Consider the following 18,647-nt stretch of genomic DNA (forward strand, 5'->3'; position numbering starts at 1 on the left):
AGATGAGCTGGTAGATAACTTTCATTCTAAAATCTCGGACTTCATCGATTCAATTGCTCCAATTAAAGCGAAAGTTGTTTCTGGGAAGAAAATGTCTCCGTGGAGAAATGCTCCACCAGTCAGAAGTGAAAAAAAGGAGTGTCGAAAAGCTGAACGCAGGTGGCGAAAGACTGGACTCCAGGTTCACTATATTATCTATAAAGAGAGACTATACAGATATAACCTACAACTGAAAAATGCAAGGGAATCTTTCTTTTCTGAGATCATCAGCAAAAACATTAACAATGCTCGTGCATTATTTGCCACGGTCGACAGGTTAACAAAGCCTCCTGTAACTGTAGCATCTGAACTCCTCTCTACCAGGGCCTGGAATGAATTTGCTAAATTCTTTACTGAAAAAACCCAAAAGATCAGAGGGGCAGTCAGCACATCCACATCAACTCCAGTACCAATGTTGTCTCCAACTAGAACTGATTTTGACAAAATTTCCCAATTTCACCAAATAAACTACAAAAACGTAGAAGAAATCGTACAGCAAATAAGCTCTCCTTCCTGCTGTCTCGATCTTTTACCCACAGCTTTCCTTAAGAAAGCTTTGCCTGTAATAACATCTGATTTAACACAAATAATAAACACGTCCCTTTTCTCAGGTGTTTTTCCCCAGGCCCTAAAAACAGCAATTATCAATCCTCTATAGAAAAAGAACAACTTGGACAAGCTGATACTACAGATCTACAGGCCTATATCAAACCTCCCCTTCATCAGTAAGATTATTGAAAAAGCTGTGTTTCAGCAGTTAAACAACTTCCTAACAATGACCAACCGCTTCTATGTCTTCCAGTCGGGCTTCCTGCTCACCACAGTACAGAGACTGCTCTTGTCAAGGTGTTCAATGACATCCGTATAAATGCAAACTGTGGAAGAACCACAGTGCTGGTATTATTGGACCTTAGTGCAGCATTCGACACTGTTGATCACTCCATTTTATTAGAGCACCTGGAAAACTGGGTCGGCCTTTCTGGTACAGCACTCAGTTGGTTTAAATCCTACTTGAAGGACAGGGACTTTTTTGTGTCAGTAGGTAACTTTACATCAGAGAGCACAAAAATCACATGTGGCGTTCCCCAAGGCTCCATCTTAGGCCCCCTCCAATTCAGTATCTACATGCTCCCCCTAACTCAGATTTTAATAAACAACAACATAAGTTATCATAACTATGCAGACGACACACAGCTATATGTTACGATGTCACCAAGTGACCATGAACCCATTCAAGCGCTGGGTAAATGCTTAGAAGAAATCAATGCATGGATGGGCCTAAATTTTCTTCAGCTGAAATAAAGCAAAACTGAAGTAATAATCTTTGGACCAAAGGAAGAGCGTTTAAAAGTTAGCACACAGCTTCAGTTAATACAGCTAGAAACCACCAGTCAGGCTCGAAACCTGGGTGTAGTGATGGACTCAGACCTGAACCTTCAGAGGCACATAAAGATAGTAACTAGGTCGGCTTTCTATCACCTAAAGAACATCTCCAGGATTAAAGGACAAATGTCTCAGCAGGACCTTGAAAAACTAATTCATGCGTTCATCTTTAGTAGAATTGATTACTGCAACGGTGTCTTCACAGGTCTGCCTAAAAAGACTTATCAGACAGCTGCAGTTGATCCAGAACGCTGCTGTCCTCACTAGAACTAAGAAAGTGGAGCACATCACCCCAGTTCTAAAGTCCCTACACTGGCTCCCTGTTGCTCAGAGAATATACTTTAAAATACTTCTGTTAGTCTATAAATCACTGAATGGCTTAGCACCAAAATACATTACAGACTTGTTGTCAGTGTATCAACCACCCAGACCTCTCACGTCATCTCGCTCAAATCTACTCTGCGTACCCAAAACCAGAACCAAACATGGAGAAGCAGCTTTTAGTTCTTATGCTCCACTAATCTGGAATAAACTGCCAGAAAACTGTAAAAGCGCCGAAACCCTAAGTTGCTTTAAATCAAGATAAAAAAATTATTTGTTTAGAGTGGCCTTTGACTGTGCCATCTAGGCATGATTAGTTGCGTTTTCAGTCCAATTTTCCTTTCATTTTCTTGTCCATCATTCTATTCTCTTTATTTTATTTTACATTTTTAAATTACCTCTGCTGTTTGATTTTATCATTTTATTTGTTTTTCTGTGTCTGTATCTGTTTATTTGCTTTGTGATTGTATTGTAATTGTATGTACAGCGCTTTAAGTGTCTCGTTGCTGAAAAGCGCTATATAAATAAACTTACCTTACCTTACCTAAATTGAAAATTGACATTCATGTCTATCCAATCAACTGAGCTTGTACTTTTGTCCCAGTTTTGTTTCATTTCTACATACATGATGGAAGTTAGGAAGTCACATGGAAAACTGGGAGAGACATACCTCAAAAAACGTTGAGGTATGTCTCTCCCTGCTTTGTTGCAACAGCAGCAATAAATGGTTCTACCAAGTCTTGACTCAGGTGTGCTGATTGCCAATGTACATTACACTTTTCAGTGTTTTTTCTGAAAGGTACATGTCATCTCGTTCCAATTCCCAATTATGCACTTCTTTGTGTTGCTCTTTCACATTAAATCCCTATATAATATATTGAAGTCTGGGGTTGTAACTTGACAAAATGTGAAAAAATGTAACCAGATTGAATTCATCTTAAAACTTTTTTAGAAGGCACTGTAGTTAATATGATGCTGAATTGCCTAGCTTATATAGATTTAACAAGTTACTCTTTGAATCATCAGTCTAATATTGGATGCAAAAGAAGAGCAAATAGTCTGGGTCCATTTGTTTTATCCCATAGCTGTTTATTGCTTCCAGGCTATTGTGGGCAACAAGAATCCAACTTGTGCGCTGTCCAAACAATCAAACATTTTCTGATTTGTTTTCAATATTATCAGCCATATCAAAACATACCTCCATGTAGTAAAATAAAATTGAACCAGATAGGACAAAGCTTAGAAAAACAACATAAAAAACACATTAAAGTCAAGGTTACATAGCAACCTTTCAACTAGTGGCAACTTGTTCAAATAACATGAAATTAAAAACATCAGTGTTGCCTACCCTTAAGTATTTGCAAATACTCAAGTATTTGTCCATTTACTCTTATGACAGAGCGAGCCAGTGCACAGAAAAACCATGATGGGGAAACACAACATGAAAACACAGGTATTGCACAAATTACAGGGGTTGGACAATGAAACTGAAACACCTGGTTTTAGACCACAATAATTTATTAGTATGGTGTAGGGCCTCCTTTTGCAGCCAATACAGCATCAATTTGTCTTGGGAATGACATATACAAGTCCTGCACAGTGGTCAGAGGGATTTTAAGCCATTCTTCTTGCAGGATAGTGGCCAGGTCACTACATGATACTGGTGGAGGAAAACGTTTCCTGACTCGCTCCTCCAAAACACCCCAAAGTGGCTCAATAATATTTAGATCTGGTGACTGTGCAGGCCATGGTAGATGTTCAACTTCACTTTCATGTTCATCAAACCAATCTTTCACCAGTCTTGATGTGTGTATTGGTGCATTATCATCCTGATACACGGCACTGCCTTCAGGATACAATGTTTGAACCATTGGATGCACATGGTCCTCAAGAATGGTTCGGTAGTCCTTGGCAGTGACGCGCCCATCTAGCACAAGTATTGGGCCAAAGGAATGCCATGATATGGCAGCCCAAACCATCACTGATCTACCCCCATGCTTCACTCTGGGCATGCAACAGTCTGGGTGGTATGCTTTTTTGGGGCTTCTCCACACCGTAACTCTCCCGGATGTGGGGAAAACAGTAAAGGTGGACTCATCAGAGAACAATACATGTTTCACATTGTCCACAGCCCAAGATTTGCGCTCCTTGCACCATTGAAACCAACAAACGTTTGGCATTGGCATGAGTGACCAAAGGTTTGGCTATAGCAGCCCGGCCGTGTATATTGACCCTGTGGAGCTCCTGACGCACAGTTCTGGTGGAAACAGGAGAGTTGAGGTGCACATTTAATTCTGCCGTGATTTGGGCAGCCATGGTTTTATGTTTTTTGGATACAATCCGGGTTAGCACCCAAACATCCCTTTCAGACAACTTCCTCTTCCTCCACAGTTAATCCTGTTGGATGTGGTTGGTCCTTCTTGGTGGTATGCTGACATTACCCTGGATATCGTGGCTCTTGATACATCACAAAGACTTGCTGTCTTGGTGACAGATGCGCCAGCAAGACGTGCACCAACAATTTGTCCTCTTTTGAACTCTGGTATGTCACCCATAATGTGTGCATTTCAATATTTTGAGCAAAACTGTGCTCTTACCCTGCTAATTGAACCGTCACACTCTGCTCTTACTGGTGCAATATGCAATCAAAGACTGGCTACCAGGCTGGTCCAATTTAGCCATGAAACCTCTCACACTAAAATGATAGGTGTTTCAGTATCTGGAGCTCTGTAACACACCTAAAAAGCAGCTGAAATACCAAAAGCACAGTTTTAGCATTAAGGGAACAAGTCCTAATGTAAAAGGAAAATTGACATTAAAAGGAATAATATGAGCTTTAAATGTTATTTTGTTTCATTACTTTCTGCAAGACAGTAAAGAAGATGTTGAACAAATAAATAAGGTTCAACATACAGACAAGACAAAGACCAGTGTTTTCCTCAACATTTACACACAAAACAGTCCAGCACCTTGCTACATTTGGAGTACAAGTTTTTAATGATCACCTAGACCTCCAGTGCACAGAAACTATATCCTGCTTAAGCCAACAATCACACACACACACACAACTTATCTGTAACATTTAGAGCCATCTCACAACTGCAATGTGTTGTTGTTATTGGCTATTGTTATACAGAGTAATTCAAGTCTGTTTAAGACTCTGGCTTTCTACGGATGTAATGATCCAGCAAGCAGGCAGGAAGAACAGTGCACATGTAGTTAAGTTGCTTGTTTAGCTTTGCCCTGGTCCTCCACCTTTTTAATGGCTGCCTGAATCTTAGCCTGGTCTCCCAGCAGCTGTCGAGGTTTCAATGGTTTGAGGTTCTCATCCAGCTCAAGTTGCACAGGTATCCCGGTTGGTAAAGTCACATTGGCAATATCTTCATCTGAAACACCTGTTGGAAGAAGTAACAGAATTTAAATTATAAATATAATGAATTGTTGTCCATTCACAGTTGATAACAATTAACAATTGAAAGAAAACATATAAAGCAAGCTGATGTATTCATGCCAGCTGTCTAGAATGGATTTCTGTGTATAAGTTTATGATCATTAGGATAACGTGTCGCAATAGTATATTTGCAGTATTTTGTATGAAGATAGTTATGTCTATTTATTATTGTGACATTTACAAGACCATATGCCATAACGCCACTTTATTGTGATGGTACATTTAAAAGGTAATTACATATAGCTGTTCTCAGTCTAATGCCTTTACCTTTATCTGTGACTTATTTTGTGCTGCTTCAACACCTAAATTTTCCCCATAGGGATTAATAAAGCTGCATCTTAACTTGTTTCTAAAAGTAGAATGGGAATCAGATCATTCAGTTATCGGGCTCCTCTCCTGCAGAACCAGCTTCCAGTTCTAAGACCAGACCTAAAACTTTCATTTTTGATAAAGCTTGTGGAGTAGCTTAGATAATACTGAGCTATCTCTGTAGTTATGCTACTATATGCTTAGGCTCCTGAAGGACATACTGACCACATTTCCTCACTTATACTTTCTCCTACTACTCCTCCTCAATTATGCATCATCTGCAGGTTTGGCTGTCGTTAACAATATTGCATTAGCAATAAGTTCTCTCTATGTTTTTGCTTTCAATGGTCAACTTCTCTTGGAGGTTTCTTCCTAAAACCTTTTTTGTTCCCCTCAGTTGCTCCATCCATGCTCAGTATGAGGTATTGCTGCAAAGCTAATGGCTTGATGCAATTAATTGTCCACCATTGCCATTAATAGTAATATTTTCCTAGACTCATCTCTTGTGGGCAGACTGGTGTCTACAGTGCCTTAAGAAAATAATTATACTCCCTGTACTTTTGCAGACATTTTGTCTCATTACAACCAGAAACCTTTACGGATTTACTGGAATATGATAGTAGAGACAAACACAAAGATGTGCCTGATTGGAACTAAAAGGAAAATGCTGTGATCAGATGAGCTGAAAATTTAACTTTTTTGCAAAATGATGTTTGTGACACCAAGCTAATACTGCTCATCCCCCTAAACACCCAATCTTTAGTAGGGCTGAAACAATTAATCAGATTGATTATTGAAATAATCGTCAACTAATTTAGTAATTGAATAATTGTTAAATTGACTATATAGACACTAAAATATGCCATTTGCTAAAAGAACAACCCACTCAGAGCAGCAATCAGGCCAAAATTGCTCAAAAATATGTACATTTTGCATTTAAGATGAAAAACCTTTGATGGTAAATATGCTCTATCCAGAACACCTCAAGAGGCAAAGCTTTAGCTTCACCTAGTTCAAATTCTGTAAAAATAATCTCCTATTCAGCACCTTTTGCTGTCCAATAATTATTCGATGACCACTGATAAGCTGCTGAGTGTGACATGACCCAGTGAGACCCTAACGCTTACAAGTGTAGTTAAAGGTCAGCCCAGATTTCATATTACACTTAAATGTAACATAAACTTGTTGACCTTTTTCCACAAGTTCAGGCTTCCATTTCTGGACCTGAAATGCTGTATGTACTTCTTAATTCAGTGACTCTGATGAGTGATAGTGGCCTTTAAAGATGAGAAGTACATGCTGATTTCACTATATTAGTCAAACACAAAGAAGTGGAACACAGTAGTATACCTTCCAGGTGTTTAAGAAGGGCCCTGCAGCTGTTTCCGTGAGCAGAAATGAGCACAGTCTTGCCTCTCTGCATCTCAGGGACCACAGTGCTGTGCCAGAATGGCAGCAGCCTGTCCAGAACCTCCTTCAGACTCTCTGCTCGGGGCAGATTCTCCTTTGGCACATCGCATGTGGTATATCTGCGGTCATTGTAGATTTCCAAATAGTAAGGGTGGGATTCATCAATCAGAGGTGGAGTAATGTGATAACTCCTTCTCCACAGCTTCACCTTTTCCTCCCCATGTTGCAGAGCCATCTCTGCCCGGTTGAGTCCGATCAGGGCTCCATAGTGGCGTTCATTAAGCCTCCATGATTTGACAACGGGGACCCACTCCTGGTCCATAGCCTCCAACACCAGCCATGCTGTCTGGATGGAGCGGCTGAGTATGGAGGTGAACACCAAGTCAAACTTGTAGCCCTGCTCCTTGAGAAGCCTGCCACAATCCTGGGCTTCCTTCACCCCATCCTCGCTCAGCTTCTGGTCCACCCAGCTGCAGAAGCGGTTCTCCTTGTTCCAGGTACCCTCTCCATGCCTCAGCAGAACCAGTTTGTACGTTGACATCCTAAGAACTGGCAGCAGAAATATCATGCACGTTATTTAACAGCATTTAAACAAAGCAGGATATGTGTGTGACAATAACAGGGCTGGAAAATTTTTACAGGTGTATTAACACAAGTCACAAGTAGGTGATCTCAGTTCAGAAGCGGTGGATGCTTCGAGAGCCAGTTTGAGCAAAACAGAGAGCTCCTGAAGGCGGCTACATCAACAGCACTAAGCCCCAAAAACAACAGCAGGTGTAAACAACCGCTATCTACAACATGAGCATCACCTGGTCTACAGTGCAGCTAAAGGATGGGTGACCGGCTCATTTAAAACTACGTGTCATCACCGCCGTTCAGGAAAACAAGGCCGGCGTGTACATATAATCTTGAGTCTTTTCCCGAAACAACCAGAATGCATTTAAAAAATAATGCGCCACCTTACCTTGGATGAGTTTAAAACCCCATAGAAGTGCAGCTGAAACTGTGGACAGCAATCACCAGGCCACAGCAGGTGATTTATGTGGCGGTCGTCCAATCGCAAAGGTCTATTACCCCATGTGGGCGTTGCCTCCAGTGCATGTTATGCCCATATTAGGAGGTGCAGAATCTGTTCAGGCAAGCTGACAGTGGCGGAAGAAGAAAAAAGGGGAAGAGGACGAGGAGACGGAACTAGGTGGCGAGGGTCGGTGGTGAGACTACGTCGAAGAAGAACGGTTTTGGTGCGGCGCGGGAAAAACAAAAATAGAAATATATCGGATTTGGGCATAAACTGGTATGTGAATGGTTCGGTTTGAAATGGAGACAGGAAATGAGGAAGAGATGGATTTTGAAGGGTGGACGCCAGCTGGGAGAGGAAGAGGGAAAAGACGTGGAAGAAATAAAATAGATGAAGGAAAGGGAATTGGTGATATCCAAGGTAGCAAGCGAGAATTGGAAGGAAGCAGTTCAGAAGAAGAAAGGATAGTTAGGAGGAAAGTTATGAGGGAGGAATTTAAAATAATATTGAAACTTAAGAACGAGGAAGAACTGGATAACATCAGCACCATTGTGGTGTCAAGAGAGATAAAAAAAGAAAATTGGAGATGTTGAAATGGTAAAGATTTTGAGAGATGGAAACTTATTGGTAGTTTGTAAAAATGAAGAACAAAAGAACAAGGCTTTAAAGGTGGATAATATCTGCAAGAAAACGGTGTTGGAGAAAAAAATCATGGGAGAAAATAAAAAAATTAGAGGAGTGATTTATGGGATCCCTCTAGATGAAGATCTTGATAAAATTAAGAGACGTATTATTGGTGCAAAAGTGAATAACTTGAAGAGATTGTCAAAAACAATAAATGGAGAAAAAGTAGGAAGTATGTCAATCTTCATTGAATTTGACGAAAAAGAGTTGCCACAAAACATCAAAATAGGTTATCTTAGCTTTCAGGTTAGACCTTATATCCCTCCGCCACTTCGTTGTTTCAAATGTCAAAGGTATGGACACATAGCAGCAGTTTGTAAAGGGAAGCAGAGATGTCCTAAATGTGGTGAAGATCACAAGTTTGAAGAATGTAAAGAAGAAGTAGAAGAAAAATGTAACTGTGGAGGGCAACATAGAGTTACGTATGGAGGATGTGAAGTAAGGAAGAAGGCAAAAGAAATCATACAGATTAAAATGACTAAAAACATAAGCTATGCAGAAGCAGTTAAAAATGTGAAGGAACAGAAAACAAGAAAGATTGAACAAATAGCAAATCAAATTCCACAGCAAAGCAAAGTACAGTCAAAAGAAAATGTTACAATATCAGTAGAAAAACTAATATTATTCGTAGCATATGTTATCAACTGTACTGACCAAGCCAAGCATAAAACTGAGAAGATTAAAATAATAGTGAGAGGAGCTGAAAAGTTTTTGGGGTTTAAGGAGGGATCGTGGGAGAACATAAATAAAAAGTTGGAGGTAGATGGGAGACAAGGAACATCTGGTGAAAGTACATGTTAATATTACAATGGAATGCAAGAAGTTTAATTGCTAACGGACAATAATTTAAAGGTTATATTGATAGTCTTGAAGAACAACCAGAAATTATTTGTGTTCAGGAAACATGGTTAAAAACAACATTGGATTTTGTGATAAAAGGATATGATGGTGTAAGAAGAGATCGACAGGAGAGAAGTGGAGGAGGATGTGGAATATTTATTAAGCAAGGGATACAATATCAGGTATTAGGAAAAGGGAAAGAACTTGAATATATAGTAATTGAGATATGGGAATAAGAATGTAAATTTAAAATAAAAAAAATTTATAATCCATGTAAAACATTGTCAATTGAAATAATGGAGGAGTTAAATGAATATTTGGAAGGGAAAGTAATTTGGTGTGGAGATTTTAATGCAAATAGTACATTGTGGGGTAATTGTAATGATAAAAATGGACAAGTTATAGAAGAATTAATGGAAATAAAAAATCTAGTATGTATTAATGATGGGAGGGGAACAAGAATCAATGTAAGAACAGGGATGGAATCAGTTATTGATTTAACAATGGTTTCAAATGGTTTAGCTGGTAGTTGTGAGTGGGGCATTGATAAAAAATCAACAATAGGTAGTGATCATTATCCCATTACAATAAGAGTAGGATTAACTTTAAATAATAGGAATATAAATGTCAATAAAAAACTAAATTTTAATAAGGGAGACTGGACTAAATTTAGATACTTGAGTCAAATAAACTTAGAGAAAGTAGATATGAGAATGGATATAAATGATGTAAATTTAAACATTTGTAAGGTAATCATGGAAGCAGCAGATAATTCTATAAAGAAAGCAGGGTGTAAAAGTAATAAGAAAATGGTACCATGGTGGACAAATGAATGTAAAGAAGCAATAAAGTTAAGAAATAAAGCATTTAAGGTACTAAAAGGAAATCCAATTTATAAGAATTTAATTGATTATAAAAGAAAGCAAGCAATAGTAAGGAGAACTATTAAGAAGGTAAAAAGAGAATATTGCAGAAATATCTGTAGCACAATAGGGAAAGAAACAAAAATATAAAAAATTTGGAAAATAGTTAAAAGAATGAATGGCATAAAGAGAGAGTTTGAATATCCTATATTAAAAATAAATAATATAAATATAGTAAAAGATGAAGATAAAGTTGAAATATTGGCAAGAATATTTAGTAAAATTAACAGTTCAAATAATATTAGTGAAGAGGGAAGAAAAGGAAGAGAAAATACAAAACTTATATATAAAGATGCATTACAGAGTGTTGAAGAAACAAATAATCTGTTAAATGTTGAATTTACAAAAGCTGAATTAAATTATGCACTTAGGAAGACAAAAAATACAGCACCAGGTAAAGATCAAATTTGGTACAGAATGATAAGGCAACTTAGTGAAAAATCAAAAGATATAATATTACAATTATATAATAAAATATGGGAGGAGGGAAAGTTACCACTGAGCTGGAAGGAATCAATTATAGTACCAATAGCTAAACCAGGAAAAGATAAATCAAATCCAGGAAATTATAGACCAATAGCCTTAACATCAAATCAATGTAAAATAATGGAAAAAATGATTAATAGTAGACTAGTATATTATTTAAATAATAAAGGATATATGTCAAAGTATCAAAGTGGTTTTAGAAAAGGGAGGAGTACTAATGATCCAATGCTATGCTTAAAGCATGAAATTAGAAGAGCACAGGTAAATAAAGAAAGTGTAGTGGCAGTATTTTTTGATATAGAAAAAGCATATGATATGATGTGGGTGGAAGGATTATTAATTAAATTACAAATACTGGGCATTAAAGGGAAAATATTTAAATGGATTAAAGACTTTTTAACAAATAGGAAAATACAAGTTAGAATTGGGGAAGTGATCTCAGGAAAATATATAGTAGAAAATGGAACTCCACAGGGGAGTATTATAAGTCCGTTATTGTTTTCAATTATGATAAATGATGTATTTAAAGATATTGGAAAAGTAATGGGATGTTCACTTTTTGCAGACAATGGAGCTGTTTGGAAAAGAGGAAAAAATGTAGATTTCATTGTAAAGAAATTACAAGAGGTTATTATTGAAATAAAGAAATGGGCGTTACAATGGGGATTTAAGTTTTCAGTTGAAAAAACCAAAGTAATGATATTTAATCAGAAAAAAATAAACAAGGAAATAAAATTATATAACCAAGAATTAGAGCAAGTAAAGTATATAAAATTTTTAGGATTATGGTTTGATGAAAAACTCAAATGGAATATACATATTCAAAAAGTTGTTGATAAATGTAAGAAAATTTTAAATATTATGAGATGCTTGGCTGGCAGTGACTGGGGAGCAGATAGGAAATCACTAAAACAGATTTACACAGGAATGATAAGATCTAACATAGACTTTGGTTGTATAGTTTATGGTTCAGCAGCTAAAACACATCTGGTTAAATTAGATATTATCCAACATCAGGCATTAAGATTATGTACTGGAGCATTTAAAACTACACCAACAGCAGCAATAGAAATAGAAATGGGAGAAATGCCGTTCGAGTTAAGAAGAATAAAACTAGAAATAAATTATTGGTTAAATTTAAAAGGTAATAACTTGGATCATCCAATTTGGGAAATTTTAAATCCATGTTGGGAAAAAGAAAAGAAAGAAATGAAGAGTTTTGGATGGACAATTGAAAATAAAGTAAAATAATTTAAAATGATTGATTTAGAAATTAGTCAAACATCAATTATACCACCATGGATTCTACCAGAAGCAACAGTAGATATGTCAATAATGGAAAAGAAGCAAGATAAATCTTCCATAGTAGATAGTTATTCAGTACAGATACATTTAAATAATTATTATAGATATATTCAAATATATACAGATGCATCAAAAATAAATGGAAAAGTAGGAATAGCTTTTGTAGTACCAGAATTCGATCTAAAAATAGGAAAACGAATTACAGACGGCTTATCAGTATACACAGGAGAAATGTTGGCTATATTATTAGCTTTACAATGGGTAGAAGACATAAAACCATTAAAAACAGTCATTTGCTCAGATTCAAGCTCTGCATTATTAAGTTTAAAATATAATCAATCAGATAGTAGGATGGACATTTTATTAGAAATATTTCATACATTATACAGAATACAAAAAATGGGCGTAATAGTTATATTTGTGTGGGTTCCAGCACATATTGGAGTAGAAGGAAACGAGAGGGCAGATAAAATAGGAAAGAGGATAATTCAAAAACCTATTAGTTTTATAGTTAAAACAAGTAAATCTGAGGGAAAGAGTATTGTTAAAGGAAAGCTGATAGAAAAATGGCAAAAAAGGTGGGATGAAGGAAAAACAGGAAGATGGTTTTATAAAATTCAGAAGATAGTAGGAGAAAGAAGAAATGGAAGACGAAATAGAAAGGAGGAAAGAGTGATAACAAGGTTGAGATTTGGGCATACAGGACTTAATTATACACTTTTTAAAATTCAAAAGCATGATACTGGTAAATGTGATTACTGTGGAAAATATGAAACAATAGAACATGTTATATTAGAATGTCATAAATATGAAAGAGAAAGAAGATATATGAGGAGAGAGTTTGAAGGTATTAAGGAAAAGGTTAATTTATTAGATATTTTGAGGAAGAATTTAGGGAGTAAACATATACAAATAGTGATTTGTTTTTTAAAGAAAACAAAATTATTTCATAGAATTTGATTATAGTAGATAAAATTGTGAAAGTATGGAGGATATAGAAGGGTAGAATACAAAGTAATGTGTAAGAATGTCTATTTGTATATATATACATATAGGTAAGATATATTTATTTATTTAATTTGTAGAATTAAATATATATATATAAATAGATAGACCGACACGAACCACACTCCATACCAGTAAGTGGCGGTAATGCTACTAAAAGTTTGTTGCCAACCGCCAATAAAACCAACAAGAAGAAGAAGAAGAGACGGAACTAGCGCACTGTTGATGCGTTTGTTATTTACATGGGGTAGAGGAGTGATTCCCTTCTTTAAAGATATTTTCAGTATTGTCTTCAATTGTGTACAATTACAGTGGATCTATTATTGTAGTCATGTATGCATTTAGTACTAAAAGAGCAGGCATTGGCAGTTTTATCAATTTCCCTGGGCGAGACCCTCCTTATAAGGAAGACAAACGACCCGCTCCCCCTCCCTCTTGAAATGATATTCAAACTATAATACAACAATATATTTAGGAGTACTAATTTGTGTTAGCCTGCAGAATGACAAATATTGCATGTGAAAGTTCAGGATGCCCATTGGTCGCCTCGCATCACAGGTTTTGCGGGCGCATCCCATTGGGAGGAGGCCCTAGGGAAGACCCAGAACTCGCTGGAGGTACTATTTATCCCATCTGGCCTGGGAACACCTTGATATTCCCCCAAATGAGCTGGAGGATGTCGCTGAATAGAAATGCAGGGTAGATGGATGAAGGTAAATACAGGGCAATCCTGAAATAAAACCTGGTAAAGGCTGCAAAGGCTTAAGACCTATAGGCAGAGGCTTGCAATACAGAAGGGTTATGACCCTAAGCACAGAACCAGAGCTACCATAGAGTGGTTAGATCACAGCATATTCTTGTAAAAGAATGGTGCAGTCAAGGAAAGATTTAAATCCAAAGCTGGCAGAGAGATACCCTAAGACTTGGAGCTGTAATTGCAGCAGAAAGTAGTTCTACAAAGTACTGACTTGGGAGAGTTAAATACAAATGCTTGCCACACTTTGGTTGTGTTCACCGTAGAATTAACCCATTGAGGGGACCAGTTTTCAGTATTTAAGATTCTGAACAAAACAATGGTTATATAAGCTGTTAGTGAGATACTAACTTAGTTGTCATTTGCCCCTACAGCTCGGGTACAGCAATATTTCCTTACAGTGCCTATTGAGCATGCTGACAGAAAGCAATATTGTGCCATAACAAAACAATGCGACTGGCAGCAAGGCAAAATGATAATTTTTTAAATTTTTAAACATTAGCGCAGTACAGCATGGATGTAAAGTACTCTCAGTGTGTTTCTACTATGCTAAAAACCATGGGACAGTCTTATAAATGCAATTTACAAAAGGCTTCAAGCAAACCTCTGCAGAAAACTGTTTATTAAAGCAGACAAAGCCATTAAATTATGATGTAGTTTATTTAGATTTTTTGCAGAGTGCAAAAAACTGGTACATGTACTAAAATGTTAGACATATTTTTATAAAACAGTTCTAAGATGTGAATAGCAACATTTTACATCAGACACCAAGAAAATACAGTAAAGGTACTGCAAGTATTTTTGAGGATACACAGACATTTTGCAAGTGTTCTCAATAAAAACAACAGTACTCTGAACTTTCAGATGTGTTTCTTTTAGACATAAATCATAAGACTGGTTTATCTCAATAATGCACATTAGTTTTCCATATATTTTCAAGGATAAGCACCTCAGTGTGAATAACGATTGGCCGGTTCCAGTATAAACTGCTATTAGAATGTTTATTCGTTGTCATTTTAATCAAGTAAAACAAAGAAGTGTAAGCTTTTAGGACACTCTTAAGACTGTTTTACATACGTTGTCCTATGGCTGTTTGATTTTGAAGTCTATAATGAAGAAGAAAAGGTGAAATAGTACGGTAATATTTCTTAAGTGGAACAGACACAAATAGAGTTGAATACACATTATGCATTAATGAGTATTCAGCAAAAATGATCCCATAGTCAGCATGGTCAGTTTGTCGTCTACAAATCCAAACTGTATGAGAATTTATACTGAATCTACAGAGTGGTAGTCCCTCTACAGCAGTGACTACTGTGACGTCATCACAAATCTACTGGGCAGCATCAAACAGCTTTTTTCTGCCCTCCATCCCAGACATGGCATCCACGTTCTTACGCCAGTCAGTCACTTCTTCTTTCTGTGTGGCGTTAGAACAGAAAATATGAATCGGTTTATTCTAATGATACACCTGAGATGATTCTAAGCTCAGTGAGGATGCAGGTGCATGCTTGTTAACGTTGCTGCATTAAATATCGTTGCGCAGTAACTGATCTTTGTTGCAGATTAGGGTTTATTTCTAGACAGGAGTAATAGTTTATCAGTAAAGCATTCCGAAATTATTTATCACTCCTCTATTAATAGATAGATTTCAGATTTCTTTTAATTAAAAACACAAGCACATAATGCATTGTGTTTTCCCCTAAACTGCTTAAATAAATATTTGACACCACCAAACATGCAAGTCTACATCTTGCGCACTTACCTTTTCCTCCTCTTTCTTCACAGTTTTTAGGTTTGCCTTGAAGTCTACTGACTCTTTCACCTTCGCCCCGAGCAGGGCTCCCAGCATGGCTCCTGCAGACACTCTCACCTTCCTCAGGTTCGGTCTCTTCATCTTGCCCTTCAGCTCAAAGATCTTTTGAGACAAGTTTTGTATCTGTGCAAAACAAAACACAAGCCCGTCTTTACATTTAAACACTTTAAATTTCCATTGTATGCAGTCTGCATATGTTTCTTTTAAATGTCTGCTGTTGGAGATGTCTTTTTTTTTTCCTATTAAGATAAATTCAACACTCTCCACAATCCCACTCAATCATCTTAAAATGCACTGCTGTTATGGAGACTTGGTAACACCAAGATGCCATTTGTTGTTGCAGTTTTCTAATGGCGAGCTTTGAAGATTTTCTTTCTTGTATCCATTTTCTGACTTCAAGTTCAATGCACATTCAAAGGGCATGTTCTACTGTCTTTCCTATCTTAAAGAAAGGCAAAGAGAATGGGCCTCTTTGTCACACCATATTTATTTCCCAGGAAATAGGAAGTCATAGATTATTATTTAAGTTCATAGACACTCTAATCAACGTAAGAAAGTAAGGTCTAAATTAAGAAAATGCTTCAATTGCATTTATTTTATAGTGCCAGTAAGTGATACTTTTATTGCTTAAAAACAATTATTTTCTTAGTTTAGGAATTTTTATTTTTTTTAACAACATTGAATAGATAACTATAATTAGATTTATTAAGAACAAAAATAGTGTGAGATTGTGCTTCTTCAATGCAACTTGACATTATTTTAAAGCTTTTTGCACATCTTTACAACAGGGGGGCAATAAAAGTGGATTGTGCTCTATTTAGTGGAATCACTCACCTCTTTCTCATTTATTGCCACTTTGCTAGCAGTGTCGTAGCGCTCTTCATCGACCATGTCAATTTTCTGGTGGAGCTCTTTGCAAAGATTCTGTGGATAGAAACGTTTTGTTTATCATGCTCGTTGAAGGACCTTGGCACCTTATCCCTGCAGACTCACAATCAGCTGATTCATCAAATCAGCTGATACGCCACCATAGCTGCATTAAGACCAACAATAATTCTAAGTGAATTTGCTGCAATAATCTTAAAGGGGGTTTTATTTAATGGTAACCTGTTTCAATAGTAAAATGTAATACCTATATGGTGAGAAATGATTTTGCAAATAAAATTCTGAAAAGTGTGGTATGCATTTGTATCCAGCCCCCTTTACTTTTATACCACTAAATAAAATCAAGGTTAATAATTGACAAAGGCACATGTGTGCGATTTCATCTAAGCATAAATGCAACTGTGAAGGCCTCTGAAGTTTGTTAGAGAAAATAGGTTAACTAACAGCATCATGAAGAAGAGCACAAAATGGATGCACAATGTAATCTGTGGCAGCAAAATTAGAGCGTTAATGGGAAGAGATGGAGTTAAATACAGACCAATCCAGACCAAATAAAACTTAAACTAATTGCTTTGAGGTGTGATGACCAGGAATTAGTGTGTATAAAAGAGGTTATTTGAGACAACTAAACAATTAAAAATGGTTGGACAGCTGGATAAATGTATGCTATTCTTTTTACATCATCAACCAAAAAACGTAATGTATTCAATTAAAAGTAATACGTATACCTGTAGCTCCTGCATCGACAGGCCTGCCAGTTGGAGGGCTGGATGTCTCTCTTCTAGGATCCTCTCTCGATCAGCCTGTCTGTCTTGCTTTTCATCCTCCAGCATGGTCATTGCCTTCTTTAACAGTTTGGTCTGGAAAGACAACGAGTGTTTTCTGTTCTCAACGGGTGTGGACACATTAGCAAAGTTGGCCATTATTCACTCAGGGTATACCTTCAAGAACAGTCTACGAGATGCAGAGATCTTTGGCTTTGGTTTCTGTAACATCATGAAAAAAATTAAGATTATTTTACCTTCCACACACAATGGTAGAAGCAGAGTTAAAGCACACAGACTAAAACATAAAACCAACTGTTTTCTTGGTATGATTGTCATCTATTTGGCTAATATTTGTGGAGTTAAAGGTTCAAGCTGTTAGAACACATTGTTTTTAGACACTGACATGTCTGTACAACATTTGACATAAACCCATCAAAACTATTCTGACTCACCGAATGGGCGCTGAGGTAAGAATTTGTGCCAATAATGCAAAGAGAAAGAATAGATCAATTGTATTCGATATGCACTTATTTAATAAATAAATAGGTGTTCTACAGAAGAACTTACGTTTCAGACATGGTAGACAGTCCTAGTTCCTCCTTGTTAGATCTACAAACATCAGACAGATAGGATGAAAAGAATTGGTTATTTTCTCCATGTTTACTGTGTACAGTTGGAATCAGAAGTGAACCTAAACCTGAAGATCATTAAAAACTGCAGCTAAAATGTGAATGATGAACAATAAGTAAAAGAGAGGTATATTAGGGTATACATACAATGTATTTGAATGTAAAAAAGTGACTAAATTTCAGTTAAAACTACTGTAAATTGTTTTCCTTTGGTCTGATTCATGTTTATACCTCCTTAAAAAATCCTTACCTTTTAAAAGTGGGTTTCAAATGGTCAAGAGTGCCCTTGTCTGTGACACAAGGGACGAAAGAGGGCAGATATATAGATTTCAGGGCTCATGTGAGTGGCTCACTGAAATAGACTCTGTGTGATCACCATTCTTGGTCTGCATCTCTCAGACTGCACATGTATGAGGTGGGAAATTCTTAGAAGTTCATCAACCTGTGATGCTTTCTTGGTGTGTCTTAAGAGGAGGAGGTGAAATCTGATAGTGTTTTACAGATACGCAAAAAACAATGTGCTACTCCTTCAACTTCTTGAGGTTTAAACATTTTCCAGGTATGAAGGGTTTTTTAATTTTTCACAGACATTTCCATTTTGGACTCTGGGTTCACTATACAG

General features: G+C 36.8%; 2 protein-coding genes across 3 annotated transcripts; both read right to left on the reverse strand.

Moving 5' to 3' along the window:
* Positions 1-4,717: 4,717 nt before the first annotated feature.
* bpgm (2,3-bisphosphoglycerate mutase) lies at positions 4,718-8,016 on the reverse strand. 2 transcript variants are annotated; one of them, XM_047383719.1, is made up of 3 exons: positions 7,878-8,016; positions 6,854-7,462; positions 4,718-5,138 (listed from the first exon to the last, which is right to left on the reverse strand). In XM_047383719.1, the coding sequence occupies exons 2-3, from the start codon at positions 7,452-7,454 to the stop codon at positions 4,963-4,965; spliced, it is 777 nt and encodes a 258-aa protein (XP_047239675.1). In that variant the 5' UTR covers positions 7,455-7,462; positions 7,878-8,016; the 3' UTR covers positions 4,718-4,962. The 2 variants fall into 2 exon arrangements, with proteins under 2 accessions (XP_047239675.1, XP_047239684.1); XM_047383728.1 differs by lacking the exon at positions 7,878-8,016 and adding an exon at positions 7,723-7,837.
* A 6,553-nt stretch (positions 8,017-14,569) lies between these two features.
* Positions 14,570-18,536, reverse strand: LOC124859870 (troponin I, slow skeletal muscle-like). The gene is made up of 8 exons (XM_047352735.1): positions 18,276-18,536; positions 17,964-18,005; positions 17,849-17,858; positions 17,571-17,615; positions 17,358-17,489; positions 16,579-16,668; positions 15,694-15,867; positions 14,570-15,348 (listed from the first exon to the last, which is right to left on the reverse strand). The coding sequence occupies exons 2-8, from the start codon at positions 17,972-17,974 to the stop codon at positions 15,262-15,264; spliced, it is 549 nt and encodes a 182-aa protein (XP_047208691.1). The 5' UTR covers positions 17,975-18,005; positions 18,276-18,536; the 3' UTR covers positions 14,570-15,261.
* Positions 18,537-18,647: the final 111 nt, after the last annotated feature.

This window comes from Girardinichthys multiradiatus, chromosome 2 (assembly GCF_021462225.1).
Source record: "Girardinichthys multiradiatus isolate DD_20200921_A chromosome 2, DD_fGirMul_XY1, whole genome shotgun sequence".
In the NCBI taxonomy this organism is placed as follows: Eukaryota; Metazoa; Chordata; class Actinopteri; order Cyprinodontiformes; family Goodeidae; genus Girardinichthys; species Girardinichthys multiradiatus.